Source organism: Diadema antillarum, unplaced genomic scaffold (genome assembly GCF_040938485.1).
Source record: "Diadema antillarum isolate AM-2024a unplaced genomic scaffold, OU_Dant_1.0 seq00000235_RagTag, whole genome shotgun sequence".
Lineage (NCBI taxonomy): Eukaryota > Metazoa > Echinodermata > Echinoidea > Diadematoida > Diadematidae > Diadema > Diadema antillarum.
The window spans coordinates 801,051-820,882 of record NW_027271284.1 but is presented as its reverse complement, the minus strand read 5'-3'; the positions used below and the strand labels follow the sequence as shown (position 1 = coordinate 820,882).

At 39.9% G+C, this 19,832-nt stretch overlaps 2 protein-coding genes across 2 annotated transcripts; both read left to right on the top strand.

Moving 5' to 3' along the window:
* The first annotated feature begins 538 nt into the window (after positions 1-538).
* LOC139729368 (blastula protease 10-like) lies at positions 539-6,418 on the top strand. Its single transcript, XM_071640295.1, has 6 exons — positions 539-731; positions 2,159-2,364; positions 2,935-3,138; positions 4,132-4,485; positions 5,204-5,727; positions 6,331-6,418. The coding sequence occupies exons 1-6, from the start codon at positions 587-589 to the stop codon at positions 6,416-6,418; spliced, it is 1,521 nt and encodes a 506-aa protein (XP_071496396.1). The 5' UTR covers positions 539-586.
* Positions 6,419-10,943: 4,525 nt separating this feature from the next.
* Positions 10,944-12,092, top strand: LOC139729380 (alpha-1A adrenergic receptor-like). The gene has a single exon (XM_071640307.1). It carries the CDS (start codon positions 10,944-10,946, stop codon positions 12,090-12,092), a length of 1,149 nt encoding a protein of 382 aa, XP_071496408.1.
* The last annotated feature ends 7,740 nt before the right edge of the window (positions 12,093-19,832 follow it).

The window sequence follows — 19,832 nt, the reverse complement described above, 5'->3', positions numbered from 1 at the left end:
TCATATAAGGACTGATCAAGAAACGTTTTCCGAAAGAAACGTGAAATTTCTAGAATGTCATACCTTTCATTTCCCTTATCCAATTTTTGTCACGTTTTCAACGTTCTGCAGGGAATTCTCTTTCTTTCAGAGGTTATTTTTGGGTGGATTTCCTCTTTAAATAAACACGTTGTGTGTGAGGACTATACTTAGCGCAGGCAGATGTGATTGGGTCACGAGACACGGAAGCTGCTATCTCAAAACTATATTCTCCAAAAATAAACAAACAAACCAACAAAAACATGATTGGTGCTCCGAGTTCTTACCCGGCCCTTTCAGATTTTTTTTTTCTTGAGTGCATGCATTGTAACTTTGCTCTCTCCCTCTCTCTCTCCGACTCTTACGTTCGTTCTTTCTTTCTTTCTCTTTCCCTCTCTCTATACCCTTTTTATTCCCCCATTATTTTGTTCTCTTATATTTCTCGAACTCTCTCTCTCTATCATGTCTTTTCCATGAGAAGTCTCTTGGCTTGTCCTTCGAGAAGCCGGTTGAACAGCACGAGGGGCCGAAGGACGAGGACAACACACCTGGCTCGTTCGAAGGAGATATGATACTGACGGCAGAACAGGCTGAAGAAATCACGGAGGCTATCTTCGAAGAGAAATATGGCCGACAGAAAAGGAAGGCAGTCGCGAACACAGTGAAGCGATGGAATCAGAACATTGTGCCTTACGTAATTTCATCAGAATCAAGTGAGTACCTGCCTCCCCCATCCACCCCCCCCCCCGCGAATCAATTGTTCCAAATATTTTATATTAAAACGTAGGCCTACATGGCTGTACATTAAAAATTTTGAGGGTGTGACATCATCAACTCGCTCATTATTTTAAGTATTCATAAGGACTTGTCAAGAAATGTTTTCGGGTAAAAAAATGTCATATCTTCCTTTTTTTCTTATCCGATTTTTGTCATTTTTGCAATGTTTTGCAGGGATTTTTTTCCTCTTTCTTGTAGAGTTTACTTGTATTGGGGGTGAATTTCGTCTTTATCCCAGACGTCCGTGACAGGGGGTCTTAATCCATTTCTCTCCGTGAAAAGGGGGTATATCTAAGACATTGGAACATGCATATAATGTGTACGGTTGACCGCCTGAGTGGGCGGGGGAGGGGGCTTTTGGACCCCCATGGAAGAACAGATCTATCATGCAGATAGAGCTGAAATGGGCTATCCACCGTTACACATATTATTGTCACTGTCGCATGCCAATTTGTTTTCACTGTGTTTTGACACTTCACCCTTGATTCATGTTTAGATTATGTTATGCTCAACACTGTATATTTTGTATATGGTTTTGCTGTTTCGGAAATAAAAACAAACAACATTTAGCGCATCACGAAGACCATATTCTATTCGGAATATCGCTTCTTATGAGATTGGTGACGGAACATTAATTTGTCAATAATTGCGCCTAAACGCTAAAACCGACACTCAATTTCTTCAAGCAATAGTAATAATGATGATGATAATAATAATGACAATAATAATAATAATAATAATAAAAATAATAATAATAATAATAATAATAATGCCGTCCGTTCGCAGCATACGATTGTTTCACTACCATTTTTTTTTCACCAGGAAGTGGGATACGAGTTAAAGCATAACATGAAACTCAAGCCAATGATCAAGTTGACGCTTTAGTGAAGAAAGAATTAAATCAAAGCAGAAACTGTTTCATCACAGTCGGATAACAATCATATAAGAAAGTTGAGATGTTGAGGTTACACTCGTTTCACAAAACAAAAACAAAAACACACAGATGTCAGTGGCAGTCACTCCTTCAAATCTAGAGGAGGTATAATGGCATTATTCTTCCCCAGTCCCCTGACATCCCGCCTGCACCGGGGTTTGTCTTTGATGTACTTCCATCACAGCTGACCATAGAACGTTGGTGAAGTTTTCCATTGACCATCTTCTAAAGTTAAACTGGATATGAGAGCAAATAATGTGACTTCGAGATTCCTCGCAATTTAAAGACGTTTACGGTTGAGTCGACATACACACTCGATCTGAGATAACTCACGGTAATCACTTTACTTTTTATTCTTGCTACAGCGATATGGCAAGAAGAATGTTAAAATAATTATGGAGCTTAGGACTTCGACTGATTTCGTTTAAGGCGGTGACACGAGTGTGATCCGGGCTGCCATGGACCACTGGGAGGACAACACCTGCTTGAGATTCGAACCTCGCACCGCCCAGCATGAGAGTCAGCTGGGTCACGGAACCTACTTGAACTTTATCAAGGGCGGTGGTTGCTGGTCCTATGTCGGAAGGGTGTTTTCGTCTTCACAAGACGTGTCCATCGGTAACGGGTGCGCTAACGTGAGTACATATATTCACTTCCTTATATATATAAATATATATATATATATATATATATATATATATATATATACATATATATACATATATATATATATATATATATATATATATATATATATTTGATGATGTTTGTAGTCCGCGTGTTGGTGCCAGTACAGAAAAGATGACAAAGTAGGGTATACGTTTCAGTCGAACAGTGCTATTTATTCAGACCAAATTTTCGACGAATACATACGTCTTCCTCAGGGTCGACAATGACAATTATCAAATTTGGTCCGAATAAATAGCACTGTTGGACTGAAATGCATTATATATATACTACCCTATTTCGTCATCTTTTCTATATATATATATATATATATATATATATATATATATATGTATATATATATATATAACAGACTTTACTTACAAAAGCAGTATGCTTTGGTAGGAAATTGGGTAAGAATTGCAGCATAATAATACCGACTTTGACCAACGCCTTTAACTCATTTTGTGTTATGACTGATTCAGTGAATAATGAGAGTGCTTATACAAATATCTTCCTTTGGTTATCTTAATAAACAGCTCGGCATCATCGCCCACGAGATCGGCCACGCCATGGGTTTCCATCACGAGCAGTCTCGACCTGACAGGGACGATTACATCACGGTTCACTTCGAAAACATTCGGTCGGGATATGAAAGCAACTTTCAGAAATACAGCTGGAGCTATTTAACCACGGAATCTATTCCATACGACGTGGGATCAATTATGCACTACAGTTCTCGTGTGGGTTCAATACGACTTGATTTTTTTTGTGTGTGTTATTTTTCTGCGCGAAAATTATTACTCTATATACAAATAGACACGCACATACATACGTATACATACGTACATACGCGTATATGATGTATATATATATATATATATATATATATATATAATATACATGTGTATATGTGTGTGTGTGTGTGTGTGTGTGTGTAGACATGCTGTGAGCATAAGCATCAGATCGCATATCTTATTATTTCAGTTGTTTGATCGATGTAAATATGCACATAAAATCAAGTATGCATAAGTTACACATTAAGAGAGAGAAAAATATAACCGGTGATATGAAGAGAGGTGTATTTCAAAATCATCGTTACTTTTTAATAATTGTGTGACTGTGCGGTGTCTGAGTCTGTGTGTGTGTGTGTTTGTGACACAATGAATATAGCAAGGAAGAAAAACATATGCTTCAGCGTCCCAGACTACCTCGTAGACAGATGTGCATCTCTTTCTATCTACCTCTTTGTCGTTTGTCGCTTTCTTTGATTTTAGCCAAGTAAACGTCTACCCCATTATTCATCATGAACATTTAACAAAGGGTATCATATTTTAATTCATCAAGTGTCAGAAACCACATTCCTACCATTGGCAGTGCATCTTTTTCTAAACTATCCCTTCTCTTCCATAATGGTTCATAGTTATTTGTCTATGTTTTTTTTATATCAATTACGCATTATTTTGTTTAAAAGATCCTCCCAATTGTTACATTTGTATCTGAGTCTTGTATATCGCCAACATATTTTTAGAAGATTTAAGTTGCTTTGCTTTTTACATTTTTGTAAGCTTCTGTAAATTTCTAAATCATTCTGAACAGATTGAGGAATTCAACCAGCTCCAGGCAGTGTTTCTCCAGCATATATGAAGTCAAATTTAAATGATGACAAAACAATGGTCTCTGCAGGAGTCTATTTTTTTATTATTATCATTTTGATTATATTTCCTTTTTTATAGGCATTCTCCACCAGCGGCCAACCAACCATCACCACCATCGACCCTCTGCAGATGAATCGCCTTGGAAACCGAGAGAGCCTGAGCTTTGCCGATATCAAGCTTGCCAATCTCATCTACAACTGCAACGGCACTTGTTTTAGCGGTAACCTGGCCTGCCAAAATGGCGGTTACCAGGGTCCCAACTGTCAGTGCGTGTGTCCTCCGGGATTCAGCGGAGACCTGTGCGAGAACGACGACGGCCCAACGGAACCCGAAGGGTGCGTCTATAGACTGACCGATCCGCAAGCAGATATCACATCACCAAACTATCCGGGTCACTATGGCAACCATGAATCCTGCATATGGCTTATTGAGGTGAGTATAATGATAGCCACGGCGCGCGTAATATTCAACCATTCTAAAATTGATTAAATTAAATTTATTTTTCTCTTTCAGTCCCCCCCCCCCCCCATCACGCGTTTGCTTGTGTTGAAACTGATCATCTTCTGGGTTGATGGAGAATGTAGAATTATAAAATAAGGCACAGCGTTTATTTTGGCATATTTACAAACGTATAGACTGATGAAAATTTGAAGGCACTTGAAAGATATGACTGTTTCAATATCAGTACACTTATCGATGGCGCTAACTGGGCCATGTAATACAACCATCATCCTCCTTGCTCATTGATCCTTCTTGGTGTTATGTACATATAAACTGACTAAGATTCCATTCGACTACTAGTAATTTCCCCACCTTGTTCAGTTGTTTTTACACGCATTGCATATTATAAACATATGCGATAAGTTTGGCGTTTGCAAAACAAATATTCTTTCTTAAACGGTCTTATCGTGGATGGAGTAGCCATCCATGCCAAAAAATGGCGATATCGTGAATTTCTCCTCTCACACGTGAAGAGTGCAAATTAATTTCAGTCATGGAAACAAAGACAATGCATTGATATGGATTCTTTCAAGAATGCATTGTACTATACAATGAACATCATGTCATTAGTGGCATCACTCCACAGTCTTTTGTGGATTAATGAAAAAAAAAAGTTCATTTAATTTCATCACTACATTGCTCTTTTTAGGGAGCTCCAGGTGCTACGATCACACTCACCTTCGACGACATAAACATCGAGTCTCATTCGACCTGCGGCTACGACTCCGTGGAGGTCCGCACTGGAGATGTTAGTCTGCCCGGCATTAGGTTTTGCGGCACCACCCTACCTAGGGAGCAGGTGTCGACCGGAAACCAGCTACTGGTGGCTTTCACCTCGGACTACAGCGTGACAACGAGTGGCTTTAGTGCTACGTACGTCATCAATAATCCTGAACCTCCAACCACCACCACACTCCCGAGTTACACGACAAGATGTCTTGGCGAATTCGTCGGTACTTGTGGAGGGGAATTCAAGGCGAACCGTGGGACGATAGCCTCTCCAAACTACCCAGAAAGATATGACAACAACTTGGAGTGCGTCTACACCATCGAGGTCGATTCTGGTCGTCATGTTGCACTCACCTTCCACAGTTTTGCTACCGAGGGAAACAGCAGATGCAACTGGGACTGGCTAGAAATTAATCTGGGAGACGGAGTGCCGGTGCCAATGAGGTAGGATATTTCTTCATCAAAACTCTTCTCTTCGTTTCGCAACAATCAACATAATCATTACATGTTATGGTTTGATTCTGATGTTTTATCTTTGAACCCTGATTTGATTCAATAGTGACGTCAGGGTGATATCAGTATATTGTAACTGGATAATTTGACAGAGATTTGCACATGTGCTTTTGTGCACGTGTGTAAATCCAGCGTGATTAAGCAAGCGATTATTAAGCATAGGGATGCAGATTATAGGGTATGAGGTTTCTGCAGTTTATTTCCCTGTGTATACCAATGAAAATTGTCAGATCGCAACCGCTGATCTACATTTTGAATAAGCATGTCGGGGAAAAAAGGAACCATGCAGCGGGAATGGCGAACCTGTCATCTACTGCTTTCCAAGCAGCGACACTACCACCAGGCTATCCCTGGTAGACAATTAAATGCACTTGGATTGACTGATATCCAAACTCCGAAATTTCGGCATAGATGTGTTTAAGTACAATTAGTCCAAGGCGGACAAGGCATATTAAATGAAAAGAAGGGATTATCGTGTTCACCGTGTCACTGCCGGCAACATGAATGAGATGCTTCTTCTCTTCTCCATTTCAGAATGTGTAGAACGGAATATCCTACAGGTCCTCTGGTCTCTTTTGGAAACAAAATGGTGTTGACTCTCAAGACAGACGGTATAGCGTGACGAGGAGCGGCTTTGCAGCAGTCTACCGTGCGGTCGACGTCTGAGAGTTCCCACCAGTGTTTCGATGACTTGTCTTCGTTACAAAACTTGTACAAATGGAAAATCGCGACTTCTTCTATTCCCACACTTACCTTGTACTAAAAATGAAGTATGGTATAGATGTTTGATTTCTTCAGCACATCTTGTTGAAATTGTGTTTAAGATTACTACATAAGAGTTAGCAGCTAACTATACCGTTCGTCTTACAATAGATAACGTCCGTGGACTTTTATTACTCACATATTCTGTTTAAAAAAAAGGGGGATAAAAAATTCTTTGTCAAAGACACATGCAAGTGTAACCAATGATTATTGAATGATATATAATCACTGTACGGTTAGATATTCTAGAGTTTTCTATGTATTCCTATACACATGACACTTTATTTCCTTGTATTAGTAAATTTCAAAATAAGACATACAGACACCTGTGTTCATGAATGCAACTATATAATTGTAGCAGCATTGTGATTAGAATCTATATATATGTTAACTATACGTATACTAATTTGTAGATAATCTGATTAATCATTATGATCTTCGAAAGTTCTTGAGAGATTTTTTTTTTTCGCTGTGGATATTCAGAATAAAACTTATACAATCCTACAGAGACAAGTACTATCTACAGACCGCGGGACGATCAGTTATTTTGAGGTTGATGAATGTTAGCATGTTACAAAAGAAAAAAAGATGTATGTTCCGGATGACATGAACTATATCGGTAAATCTATAGTCAACTGGACATACTTGTAATTTGGAGTAGCGACGTTTCACGTCCTCTCCGGGACGCTTCATCAGGCCGATTGATCTTTGGCGGCAATTGGTTGTTGACCCGTAACAGGGTCGGGGAATTTCGGCCTGATGAAGCGTACCTCTAACCTGACAAACATTCAATTCTCTGATGCAATCTTTTTCTTCAAAATCATGTTGCCCTTAAAACATTCATTGGCAACGTATCACAATACAGTGTATACACATATTAGATCATTTGCCTATTTTTCTGTCTCTTTTCAGGGAGGTGTTAGGTAAGGAGAAGTATAACACGGCATCTCCTTTGTACCTATGATGTATGTTCCCTGTCGCGGAGAAGTTAATGCTCATATTGCTGTGACAGAAGACAGCACCTCTGTTAAAGTATTCATCATTCCTCAATCACAACAAACTTAAGGAGCAGCAGTTTGCTGTCCCTTTCAACATTGTAGGCAGCCGTTATTTAGTGTGCAGGAAACAGGACGCGCAAACAGAACTTACTTAAGAATTTACTCTAACGTCCAATGAAACACGCAGACTCACTCAGCCAATTAAAAAAAAAAACCCAAGGTTTTTATGAGTATATAATCATCTTACTCTGTCTACAGAGGACTTTTTTAATTGTTATTATAGTCTTACTTAGAGTTTAAGTTCAAAGAAAGATTGAATACATCAATACAATACTGAACAAAACACTTACTCTCACAAAAACACGCGTGTGGACACGCTCAGACACCATGTTCAGACGTAACTCATCAGCAGTAGCCGGTAATTCACGTCATCAAAACGAGCATGCTTGCACATCTAACATATTGATATGCATGTACGTGTATTATGTTTTGACCTCCTCGTTATGAATTTATGAACTCAGAAATGGTAAGGATTATAACCTATGAGCAACCACGCACTTGCACGCTTCTGAGTGAATGGTGTTCGTTCTCTCAATAAACCGAAACTTTTAAATAATTTCATAGCTTCATCATAACGATCGATTCATGATTAGTATACCAGTTTTTCAAAGTCTGCACAAGATCGAAGGGAGAAAAACGTGAAAACGCACTCGTATCGGAAAAAACAACAACAAACAAACATGCCTAGCATTCGAATTGGCACCGTTATACCTGTGTACACCACAGCCAAAATTTTAATGACCATCACCAACTCAAATTAATACACTCCTGGACGAGGACGATTTAGGCACTTCGGTTGTCTGGCTTTGTGTACAGGCAGGGACGGGATGATGGCTAAACCTACTGCGTGATCAACATACGAAATACTGAAATAATCGATGTTACTATATAATTTTCTCATGATTGACAGGCGCATGAAAAATGTATGTTTCAGCAAATAGCAGCGGTTTGCTAAAATCGAAGGGGGACTCTATACTACAATACTGAATAGTATATAATTACGAAGTTGTCGCACCAAGCGCACGGCGTTGATACACCTGCGCTTCTTTATTGTGTATCTTTTAAGATACTTTAGTGATGACTTCCTACGCGTCTTAATGGCCTTTCATGCCGTATAGTTGTGTGGTGTTACGTACCGACTACGCCGAAATAAGCCGCCTACTCATAACAGGGAGATAGATTTGCGACGGCGACGTTACAAGCGGGAAAAAATGCTCTGGGCATGCGCTTGCAAGCCATTAGACCGTTTATCAAAATCGATCTTGCGTCGTCACGTCGGTTCTGGGCCATTTTAGCGCCAAATTCACAACGCAGAGAGCTACTTGATGCAATGATCATAATTGGGGCGCCATTTTATTTATATATTCATTCATTCATTTATCTATCTATATATTTCAACATACATTGTATTTACACAGGATAATATAAATAGAACGACCATCTATTAAACAGAATGTTTAACATCAAAGACTTGTATGGATATTGTAGTTTTCCATACTGGGAAATGGGCCTACTGTAAGAAACACAACAACAAAAGAACCGAAAAATGAAGCATTTTCCAAGCCGACTTAAAATGAAAAGGCTGCCAGATTGAGGTGCAAATACACACCACTTAAAAATTTGCCGAGTTCTGGGATGCATGCTACACACTAAAAGTATAGACACTATATTTAGGCACAGCGTATGTAACTATACTGTAACTATAAGGAAGGATATATCATAATATGATAAAGTAATTATAACAATAATGACAATATGTTATTATCATTATTAACATTAATAATTAAAATGATAATAATGATAATGATATCACTATTACTATAATTGTTATTATTATTATTATCATTACTATTATTATCATTATTGTTATTATTATTATCATTGTATACATTCAGGCGTAAATACGTCATCACAGACGTGTGGTCTAACCACTGTATCACCCTAACTACATCATTATCGACAACATCTCTCCCGCATTATCTATAAAAATTGTAAAGATTCTCACCTTGATTAATTCATTCAGTAAAGGTTTAAAAACTGCTAAAAGATAAATATGCCTCCTTGTTTTGTCATTAGGGCACTGTCTTGTCGAAAAAGGAAAATTAAGTTGTATACTTCCTAATCCACGTGTGGTATATTCGTTTGTTTATGCAAATTCATTATTCTGAGCATCGTTGCCTCTCGACGCAATTCCCGCCGATTTCCGGACGGATAAAAGATTTACGTCGTAAATAATGGCACGATCGAGAATAATACTTGGTGATCGCGGAACGTCCTGCATTGATTACCTGTGCATCTCCTTCAGTCGAATTAACTTACCTGCGCCACCGCACGCACGGGGCTTTTTACGAGCTCCTCGGAGCAAGCGAAACGCAATTTGCTCTTTATCTTAATTCTTACTACGTGAATCGATTGCAGGCCATTATCCCCAACCTTTGAGTGTTGACTCTCGGATGAATTTTACATTTACACGAGCAAAGAATTACACATGCGGTGGCAAAGACGTTATAAAGCTAGCGCGGTGACAACTACATCTGTTGCATTGTAACATTGACGGTGACTTTGATGAATAATTCATTCAGATTAAATTAAAATCAATTTTTCCATTTCATTTGAGGTTTAGTTTGGAATATGCGGAGGTGACGCTATAACGATTTAAAATGACTCTCATTCCAACTTCGCGCGTGTATGTTTCGCGATACTGATGGAGCTGAAAACTGACATCTCCCTCCCCCCCCCCCCCCCCCCAGCTTGCCGAATACAATCAATGTACGGTCTGTTAATGACTATACATTGCGCTGGTGATACTTTTCAGTTCGAGTGGAAAACTCCGAGTATGGTGGAGGAGGAGACCTCGCTGTAACAATGGCTCTACCGATGACTGTTTCTCGCAGAACTCGAAGGGAATGACTCTGATGTACCTATGCCGATATCGTCACCCTGCACATATGGGATCGATGAGAAGCGAGAATTTCATCAAGTCGTGACCATAACTTGACATCGGGATCCGCTTTGCCATCCTACAATAATTCTAGTGAATTACAAAAGCAGACGTCCAGATTACAATGAAACATCGGTGTTTGTAAAGCATTTTTCTGCAGGATTTGTTCAAGCTCTTGCTGAACTTCGATGATCAAGAATTTGCTGGTTTCAAAGTGACGCAGATATAGTATCGCGGAAGAACACACAATTTCAACAGACAAACGGACCTCAAGTTAGATCTTTATTTCATAATAGCATTATAATCATGCTCACTATCAATTTGACCGACAGCTTTTACCCTTTTTAGATTTCTATCAAAGTACCCTTGACACGTGTCTGAAAAAAATGACCATCACCGAAAACAGTACCATACCATGGGACTTCGGAGCAGTCACAGGACAGCCTGTAATCAACGGTGACGAAAGAGCACCGGCTATGGTAATTGTTTCAATTCTGACGCTGACCTGCATCATCGTCATGAGCATTGTTGGCAACGTGCTCGTTCTTGTTGCCATATATCGCGAGCAGAATCTGCGCAACAAAACGTCAGTGTTCATCGCCAACTTGGCCGTGGTTGACCTCGTAAATGCCATCGTCTGCATATCCACGTTTTTGGTAAGCTGCATCCTCGATGAGTGGATATTTGGGGACGTCTATTGTACCATCATCGGCTTGTTGACAAGTCTTGTCTGTCTGTCGAGCATCAACACACTCGGTGCAATCGCCCTTGATCGGTATTTTGCAATCATGTACCCATTTCGCTACGCTGAGCTTATGTCTCCTCGTCGAATCGCAGCGATAATCGCTTGGATCTGGATCCAGTCAATCGTGTTCAGTCTCGGCCCCATCTTCGGCTGGTCGAGATTCATGTACATCGAGTCGGAGTATATGTGTGCCACAGACTGGTCGGACAACGTCATTTACACAGGGTTAGTTCTCGGGATTAACTCTGGGATACCGGTGACAATTATGGCGTACAGCTACGCGCATATACTGCGCGTTGCCTCTGCGCATCGCAGACGGGTGAAATTGCAACAGTTAAATGAAAACATTGTGACCGGTCACAATGCGAGCGAATCGACGCAAGCTCGCATGAATCGTAAAACTATGTTAGCTTTAGCGAGGCGCGCAAGGCAGATACGAAACGACGCCAAAGCGGCGACAACGTTGTTCATTGTCATGGGAACGTTTCTCCTGTGCTGGTTTCCACAAACCGTGACCATGACTTGTAAAGTCATTCCAGCTTGCGCCGTATTTCCAGAAACTTTCTACTTGGTCTCCACGTGGTTTGCGATGCTGAATTCTGCCTGCAATCCTTTCATTTATGGCACCACCAACAGACAGTTTCGCGAAGCGTTCAAACGATCGTTGGCCCTCATCCTGCCGGCATGTTGGCGAAAGAGAATCACCTCGCGCGTAGAGCCGAACATTTCCATAACGCCCAATATTAACCATGCGTCAATGTTCTCTCCAAGCAAAATGGACCTTGACTGAAATCATCGTACCGTTGTGCCATTTTCCCCTTTGCTTTTTATGATGATGGACAATTGAACAGGAGCCATTTGTGCTTTCAGCTTTGAATCTCAAAATTGAGGCAAGCCTTAGAGTCTATACGTTTCCATTATCACGTTTCCATTATTGCATCTGATTGACAAATTGCCCTACATCGACGAGAGAATTTCAACGATGTGAATACGTTTCCACTTCATGATCCACTTCTGTTTTGTAGTATTACCTTGCATATATATATTTATCTTTTTTTTGTGTGTTTGTTGTTGTTGCTGTTGTTATTTAGATCTTTCCCAAATCTTTAAAATTTCACTCAAACAGAAACATGAACATAGGAAAGTAGTGTTTTTTGAGCAAAACTTTTGTTGCAAAAATTTGTTACAAGACTGTTATTTGACCTAATTTACAAGGGATTTTCAAGTAAACAAACAGACTATGCAGTGACACTAATATTTTACCTACCAGAAGCAAGATTTTCTTTTTATTGCTAATCCAATAGTGACTGTTATAGATATTGCAATAAGTATAGTGACAAACGTTATTTGAATGTCAATTTTCATATCATATACATTAACTTTATCGGAAATACCCCCCAAAATGAATAAAAAAATAAAGATTCAACAATGTGAAATCCATGAGAGTTTTGCAACCAGCCAACAAAATTCTATCAAAAGAGAAGATATTTGAGCTTTCATTATAGTGTTTTGCTATGTGTTCTTCTTCATCGGTGTTAAGGGAATAATATGCTGTTGCTTTTTTTTCTCTTGTTTCAGTATATATATATATATATATATATATATATATATATATATTGAGACAAGGAAGGAAAAACTGACCAGAAACAATTGTAATAATAAATAGCGAAAACTTTGAGCAAAGAAAATGAGTTAAGGGTTTGGGACGAACACCGATCTAGGGCTTTCAATAGCTCAGTCGGTAGAACACCGGTCTAGTAATCCGGAGGTCTCGGGTTCGAATCCCGATGAAAACCCATTTTCTTTGCTCAAAGTTTTCGCTATTTATTATTACAATTGTTTCTGGTCAGTTTTTCCCTCCTTGTTTCAAAATATATTACAAAAAGCTGCATCGCTTCGGCGATCCCTCACATTTATTCCAAAGTTGATTTACATCATTTGGGTTTATGTCAGGTTAATGTGTGTGTGTGTGGCACACATACACACACTATAGCTTCTGACCACACGAGCAAAGAGAGTTAAGGGTTTGGGACGAACACCGATCTAGGGCTTTCAATAGCTCAGTCGGTAGAGCACCGGTCTAGTAATCCGGAGATCTCGGGTTCGAATCCCGATGAAAACCCATTTTCTTTGCTCAAAGTTTTCGCAATATATATATATATATATATATATATATATATATATATATATATATATATATAATGCTATAATATTACTCTTGTAATACTACTCTTGATTTATAAATCAATGTATAAACAGATGGAACGAATAAACTTCAAACATTCTATTTATCATATCGATGATCTATACTTATTTCGTAGTGTGTGTACTGTAACTTCAAAAGCCAAACATGTAAAACGTGACATTAGGGGGAAATATACGCACGCGCAGTGCTGCAGCTGCCATAGCCTCGAACGCAACTACTTGCTCTTGACAATAAAAACCTCATACATTCTCCAAGAACCTAAGACTAAAAATCTTTTCCACGATAAAAGATTTGTGGTTATGACGTAGACATACTTGCACTTCGGCTTTCTTTGATTGGTATTTGGCATTTTTACTGTCTCGGACCAAGGAGGTACTTGGCACCTAGTATTTCTTTGATTTACGCAGACATACCATTCTCCCCCCCTTTTTTTTTCTTTACGAACTTGACAGGACTATATTTCATGGAGAATATAAATCATGACTGTCTGAACTGCGGAAGATAATCTACATTTCTACGTTCCGCAGTATCCGTCCGCCACTACTGACACGAAGAATCTAGAGCTTATGTTAACCTGTGTGAATGTGCGTGCAACGAACTGTTTGTTAAAGGCCGTGTCACATCTTTCTGGGCAAGCCTTGCGTGCGACTTGCGAAGAACAATTTTATATACTACCCAGAGGTTCCCGCACATGATAGTACCTAGCACGTATCTCACCCGTAGTTACTCGGAGTTGCTCACGCAAGTTCTATTCACCCGCAGCCAAGTTTAGGCCCTGTCACACCTTTCCGGGCAAGCTAGGCAGGCTTGTTGCGTGTGGGGATTTTCCAGCACCTAGGACAATTTTTGCAGGCGGACAAGGATTAGGGCAAGTTTCGCATGCGTCTAATAATACCCGCACTACTTACGTCCTACTTCCGTGTGACCTGCGTTTCAGGCGCATGGGTGGCGAGTGAGGTCTGACAACTCGGTGAAGGAATCCCTCTGAAGGAATGACAGAAGTCCCACAGAATGTCATTATCTTAGCCGCATACGGGGACTGCGAAGTACCTGCGTTACAGCTGCGAAGTACCTGCGCGGGATTGCCTGCGAGGTGCTGCCGCTAAGGGCCTCCTACTGGTGTTCTGCGTGGACCTCTGCGGGCAATCCCCGCGACTTACCCAGAAAAAAGTTTTGGTCATGCTCAAAACTTGGTTGCGGGTAAATCGGTCAGGTGTGGACCTACTGCTGGGGGGTCCGGGTAGTAATTCCCCCCCCCCCCCCCGCAAGTCAACCCGAAAGGCTTCCGCAGACACGGTGTGACAAGGCCTTGAACATGCTCAAAACTAGTTCCGGGTGAGTCGCGGGGATTTGCCCCCAGTGGTACACGCAGAACACCAGTAGGAGGCCCTTAGCGGCAGCAACTCGCAGGCAACGCCCACGCAGGTACTTCGCAGCTGTAACGCAGGTACTTCGCAGTTCCCGTATGTCGCTCGTAGCTGAAAATGGATCGGTTTCAAAGCTCTCACGCAAGTCACACGGAATACAGGCAAGTACCAGGTAAATAGCACGCGTCTATAGCAGTAAGACGCAAGTACGGAACTCGCCAACATCCTTGTCCGCCCGTAGAAAATTTTCCTGCGTGCTGGAAAATCCCTACTCGCAACAAGCCTGAGTATAACAGGTCGCTTAGTGAAATTACCGTTACACGGCGGATAAAAGCATCAAATTTGGCACATGGATTCCTTGAGGACTATGAAACGATATTAGAGTAGGAGCCTTCCGGGAATTTATGAGAAAAACACTAAAAAGATCACATTTCAAAATGGCCGACACTTAACTGGCAAAACCTTCACTTTTCATGTCATATGGGTGATATGATGACACTATACATGTATTACATATTTTTAATGTTTGATTTGGTTTAGAACCTTGATATGGACATTGCAGTATAGGAGCAATGTTTATATACTTGCGTAATGTAAAGTATCTAAACTGCCGGGGGAGGGGTAGGGCAAAAGGGACGGGGCACACCCCCCCTCTTAAAAAGATAGTTGTTCACTTGTTCTTTTGCGGTTTTTTTTTTTTCGTTTTGCTCTATGCACCGCGGATAAAAGCATCAGATTTGGCGCACGGATTACTTGAGGACCATCGAACAATATCAGAGTGGGAGCCCTCCTGGAATTCTCAAGGAAAACACACACACACACACACACACACACACACACACACACACACACACACAATCAAATTTCAAAATGGCCGACACGTCATACCCCTCACTTTTCATGTCATTTATGGGTGATACGATGCTATTCTAATTTTGGTTTGGTTTACAATTGAAGTTGGATATTGCGGTATAGGAGCATCATTTCTATAATATTCTTGCGCAATGAAAAGTCTTGGAAATGATAGGGGGTAGGGCAAAAGGGGCGGGACCCCCTTAAAAATTGTTGGCTTGTTCTTTTGCGCGCTTTTTTTTTTGTTTTGCTTGTATACCCGGCAGATAAAAGCATCAAATATGGCACAGGGATTCCCCGAGGACTTAGAGTAGGAGCCCTCCTGGAATTTGTAACAAAAACACACTTACACGTACACACACACACAAATCAAATTTCAAAATGGCCGACGCTTATGGCAAATTCCCCGCTTTTATGCCATATGGGTGATTCGATGACAGTATTTGTATATCTTTATTTTTGGCTTGGCTATTAATTTAGACATTGTGGTAGAAGTATTGTTTACATTTTTTTTTTTTTGCGAAATACTATAAATAAGTGTCTGAACTCGGGGGGGGGGGGCGGAGGGTAGGGCAAAAGGGGCGGGATCCCATCCCCCCCCCCTTTAAAATGGTTGCTTGCTGCTTTTTTGCGTGCTTTTTTTTTCGTTGTGCTTGTATACAAAGGCGGATAAAAGCATCAAATTTGGGGCACGCATTCCTTGAGGAATATAAAGCAATATTAGAGTAGGAGCTCTCCTGAAATTTCTAAGGAAAACACACACACACACAAATAAAATTTCAAAATGGCCGACACTTTTGGCAAACTTCCCGCTTCTTTTTATGTTTGATTTGATGACAAGATATATTTATATGGTTTATTTTTGGTTTGGTTAAGAACCATAATTTGGACATTGTGGTCGAAGCATTGTTTACATTTTTGCGTAATATAAGCTGGGGGGGGGGGGCGGTAGGGCAAAAGGGACGGGGACCCCTTAAAAAGTGTTGCTAGCTTGTTCGTTTGAGTGCTTTCTTTTTCGTTTTGCTCTTACACAGCCGATAAAAGGTTTAGATTAGGCACGCTGATTCCTTGAGGACCATAGTTAGAGTCGGAACCCTCTCATCTACAGTGAAACCCCGTTATAACGAGTTCGCTTAAAACGAGGAACCGCTTTTAACGAGGTGATCACGTCGGTCCCATTTTTCTTTGAGTGTAAACCTATGGTAAAACGGATCGGTTACAACGAGTTCGGTTATAATGAGATTTCGGTTATAACGAGGACATCTTCGGTGCGTCATGATAAAGAAACACATAAGCAATTTGATCGGATACAACGAGGTTCCATTTCTTGACCTGCCGCTTTCAAACACGCGAGACAGACGAAACATTGAAAACCAAATTCACGCTATCCTTCTGTTCTCTTTCCCGTTCTACAGAGTCATTCTGAACACATAGCGCGCGCGTGTATGTGATATATGCATAAACACGTGAGCCGTATTGTAGCGATCCCCATGCCGTAGCTCTTCGTAATGAATGATCTGAGGCGGGAAGAGGAAACTAATGTCAGGCCCGTAACTAGGATTTTTATGGGGGGGGGGGGGTTCAAAATTTGAAATAGTGGACCTTAAGCAACCAAGCGGGATAGGGTCTCACTCTGGGAGGGGTATATTTTCAAACGTAAAAACACCTTTAATAGTTCGGTTTGACACATGTATCAGCCATGAAGAAAAGTCTCTGATCATCTTCGTGCCTATATATACTGAACTGTTCTTATACCTATGCGTATCTAGGGAAAACGGCGCCCGGGGTAAGCGCGAAAATTGCTCCCCTAATCTCTGAAAAAGTGTTCAACCCCAACCCCATTCCGGTAGGGACTTAACAAAAAGTCCATATGATATGCTTTTTCAAGCACTTAAAAGGGGTCTTTTGAGGGTGATTTAAATGTAATCAATTTTGATAAATTTTGGCGAGCGAGCCGAAAATTTTTATATTTCAGCTTACAAAACATGGAATTCTTGTCATTTTTTGGTTATTAAATCTTACAATTCTAATCAAGATATAGTGACGGCCTTAAACGATTTATACCAACAAACTGAGGACTTGAAAAAATACTCTAAATTAGTATTCGAGCGAGTTAGCCGAAATTTGTATATTTCTGTGTAGGAAACATTGCACTTATCTCATAGTTCGTTGTACTTGTAAATCATACAATTCAATTCAATTCAATTCATTTACTTTCATTCTTCTTTTTTTTCCAACAAAACATAACACAAGATAAATCAGGTATTGCATCATAAACAAAAACATTTGCCTTTGCAATAAATAAATAATATTGCTAAACATAAGAGCGCATACTGGCAAAAAAAAAAACCACAAACACACAAAAAAACCAATGCTGGCACACTGTTATTGTAATGGAGGCTTGCCCTCTCTATATAAAATAACAGATTATGTGACAATTGAATCCAAAAGCTTGCAAAAACTTACAAATCAGAGTTAGTATTTTCTGAACATGTTCGTATATAGGGGTCTTTTGAGGGTGATTTAAATGTAATAAATTATGATAAATTTTGGCGAGCGAGCGCAGCGAGCGAGCCGAAAATTTGTGTATTTCAGCTTACAAAACATGGAATTCTTGTCATTTTTTGGTTATTAAATCTTACAATTCTAATCAAGATATAGTGACGGCCTTAAACGATTTATACCAATAACAGACCGAGGACTTGAAAAAATACTCTAAATAATACGAGCGAGTGAGCCGAAATTTGCATATGTCTGTGTAGGAAACATTGCACTTATCTCATAGTTCGTTGTACTTGTAAATCATAAAATGCTGGCACACTGTTATATAGTGGCATGCCCTGTATATAAAATAACAGATCATGCGACAAAATATTGAATCCAAAAGCTTGCTAAAACTTACAAATCAGTGTGAGCATTTTCTAAACATGTTCGTATATAGGGGTCTTTTGAGGGTGATTTAAATGTAATCAATTTTGATAAATTTTGGCGAGCGAGCCGAAAATTTTTATATTTCAGCTTACTAAACATGGAATTCTTGTCATTTTTTGGTTATTAAATTTTACAATTGTAATCGAGATATAGTGACGGCCTTATAGATAACGATTTATACCAACAAACTGAGGACTTGAAAAAATACTCTAAATTAGTATACGAGCGAGTGAGCCGAAATTTGTATATTTCTGTGTAGGAAACATTGCACGTATCTCATAGTTCGTTGTACTTGTAAATCATACAATGCTGGCACACTGTGGTGGCTTGCCCTGTATATAGAATAACAGATCATGCGACAGTTGAATCCAAATGCTTGCTAAAACTTATAAACCAGTGTGAGCATTTTTTGAACATGTTCGTATATATCATATCATTCTTCTGTCGTATTTGGAGCTTTGGGAAGAAGTTTTCACTTTTTTTTTGTTCAAGCGGACCCTGCTCGCTAGCGGGGGGTTCGTTCGAACCCCATGAAACCTCCCCCTCCCCCCCCCCCCCCCCCAGTTACGGGCCTGAATGTGCTAGGCTCAGTCGTCCCGCCGTTATCCCTCTTTTATCCTCCATTATCAGTGACAAATGCCGAGTACCGTTCTTTGCACGTTTTCTTATAAACCATGCGATAAGACACACGGATACTGTCTGATGTTCTTCAGTCTTTGAACATAATAATTAGATTTTTTTTTCGAGATACGCGTAATCGGCCTACGTGATATTAGCTCAAACCAAACCGTAATGTGAAAAAAAACTCAATCAAAAATGTTTCATCCAGTAAAACAAACTGGTGACAGAACATTGAGAAATATATTTGTGGAATGCATGTGCAGCTTATCATAATCCTTTCCATATTAGTTCCGACTTCCAGTTGTTTTGCTGGTTGGGAAACATTGATGTGTACACTATACGTAAAAGATTACAGCCGAAATAATTAATGAAATCATCGTGATGTTCATTATTATTTCACACTGTATCTTACAAATGAATAATTTCATTCTTTCAGAAGGGTCTGTTATAATGAGGAAGAGATCACAAATCACGAATTCAACCATGTCGTAAAACCTTTCAAGAACGCATGTATAAAATGCGAAGAGATTTTGGGGAGAAAAATACAAAACGC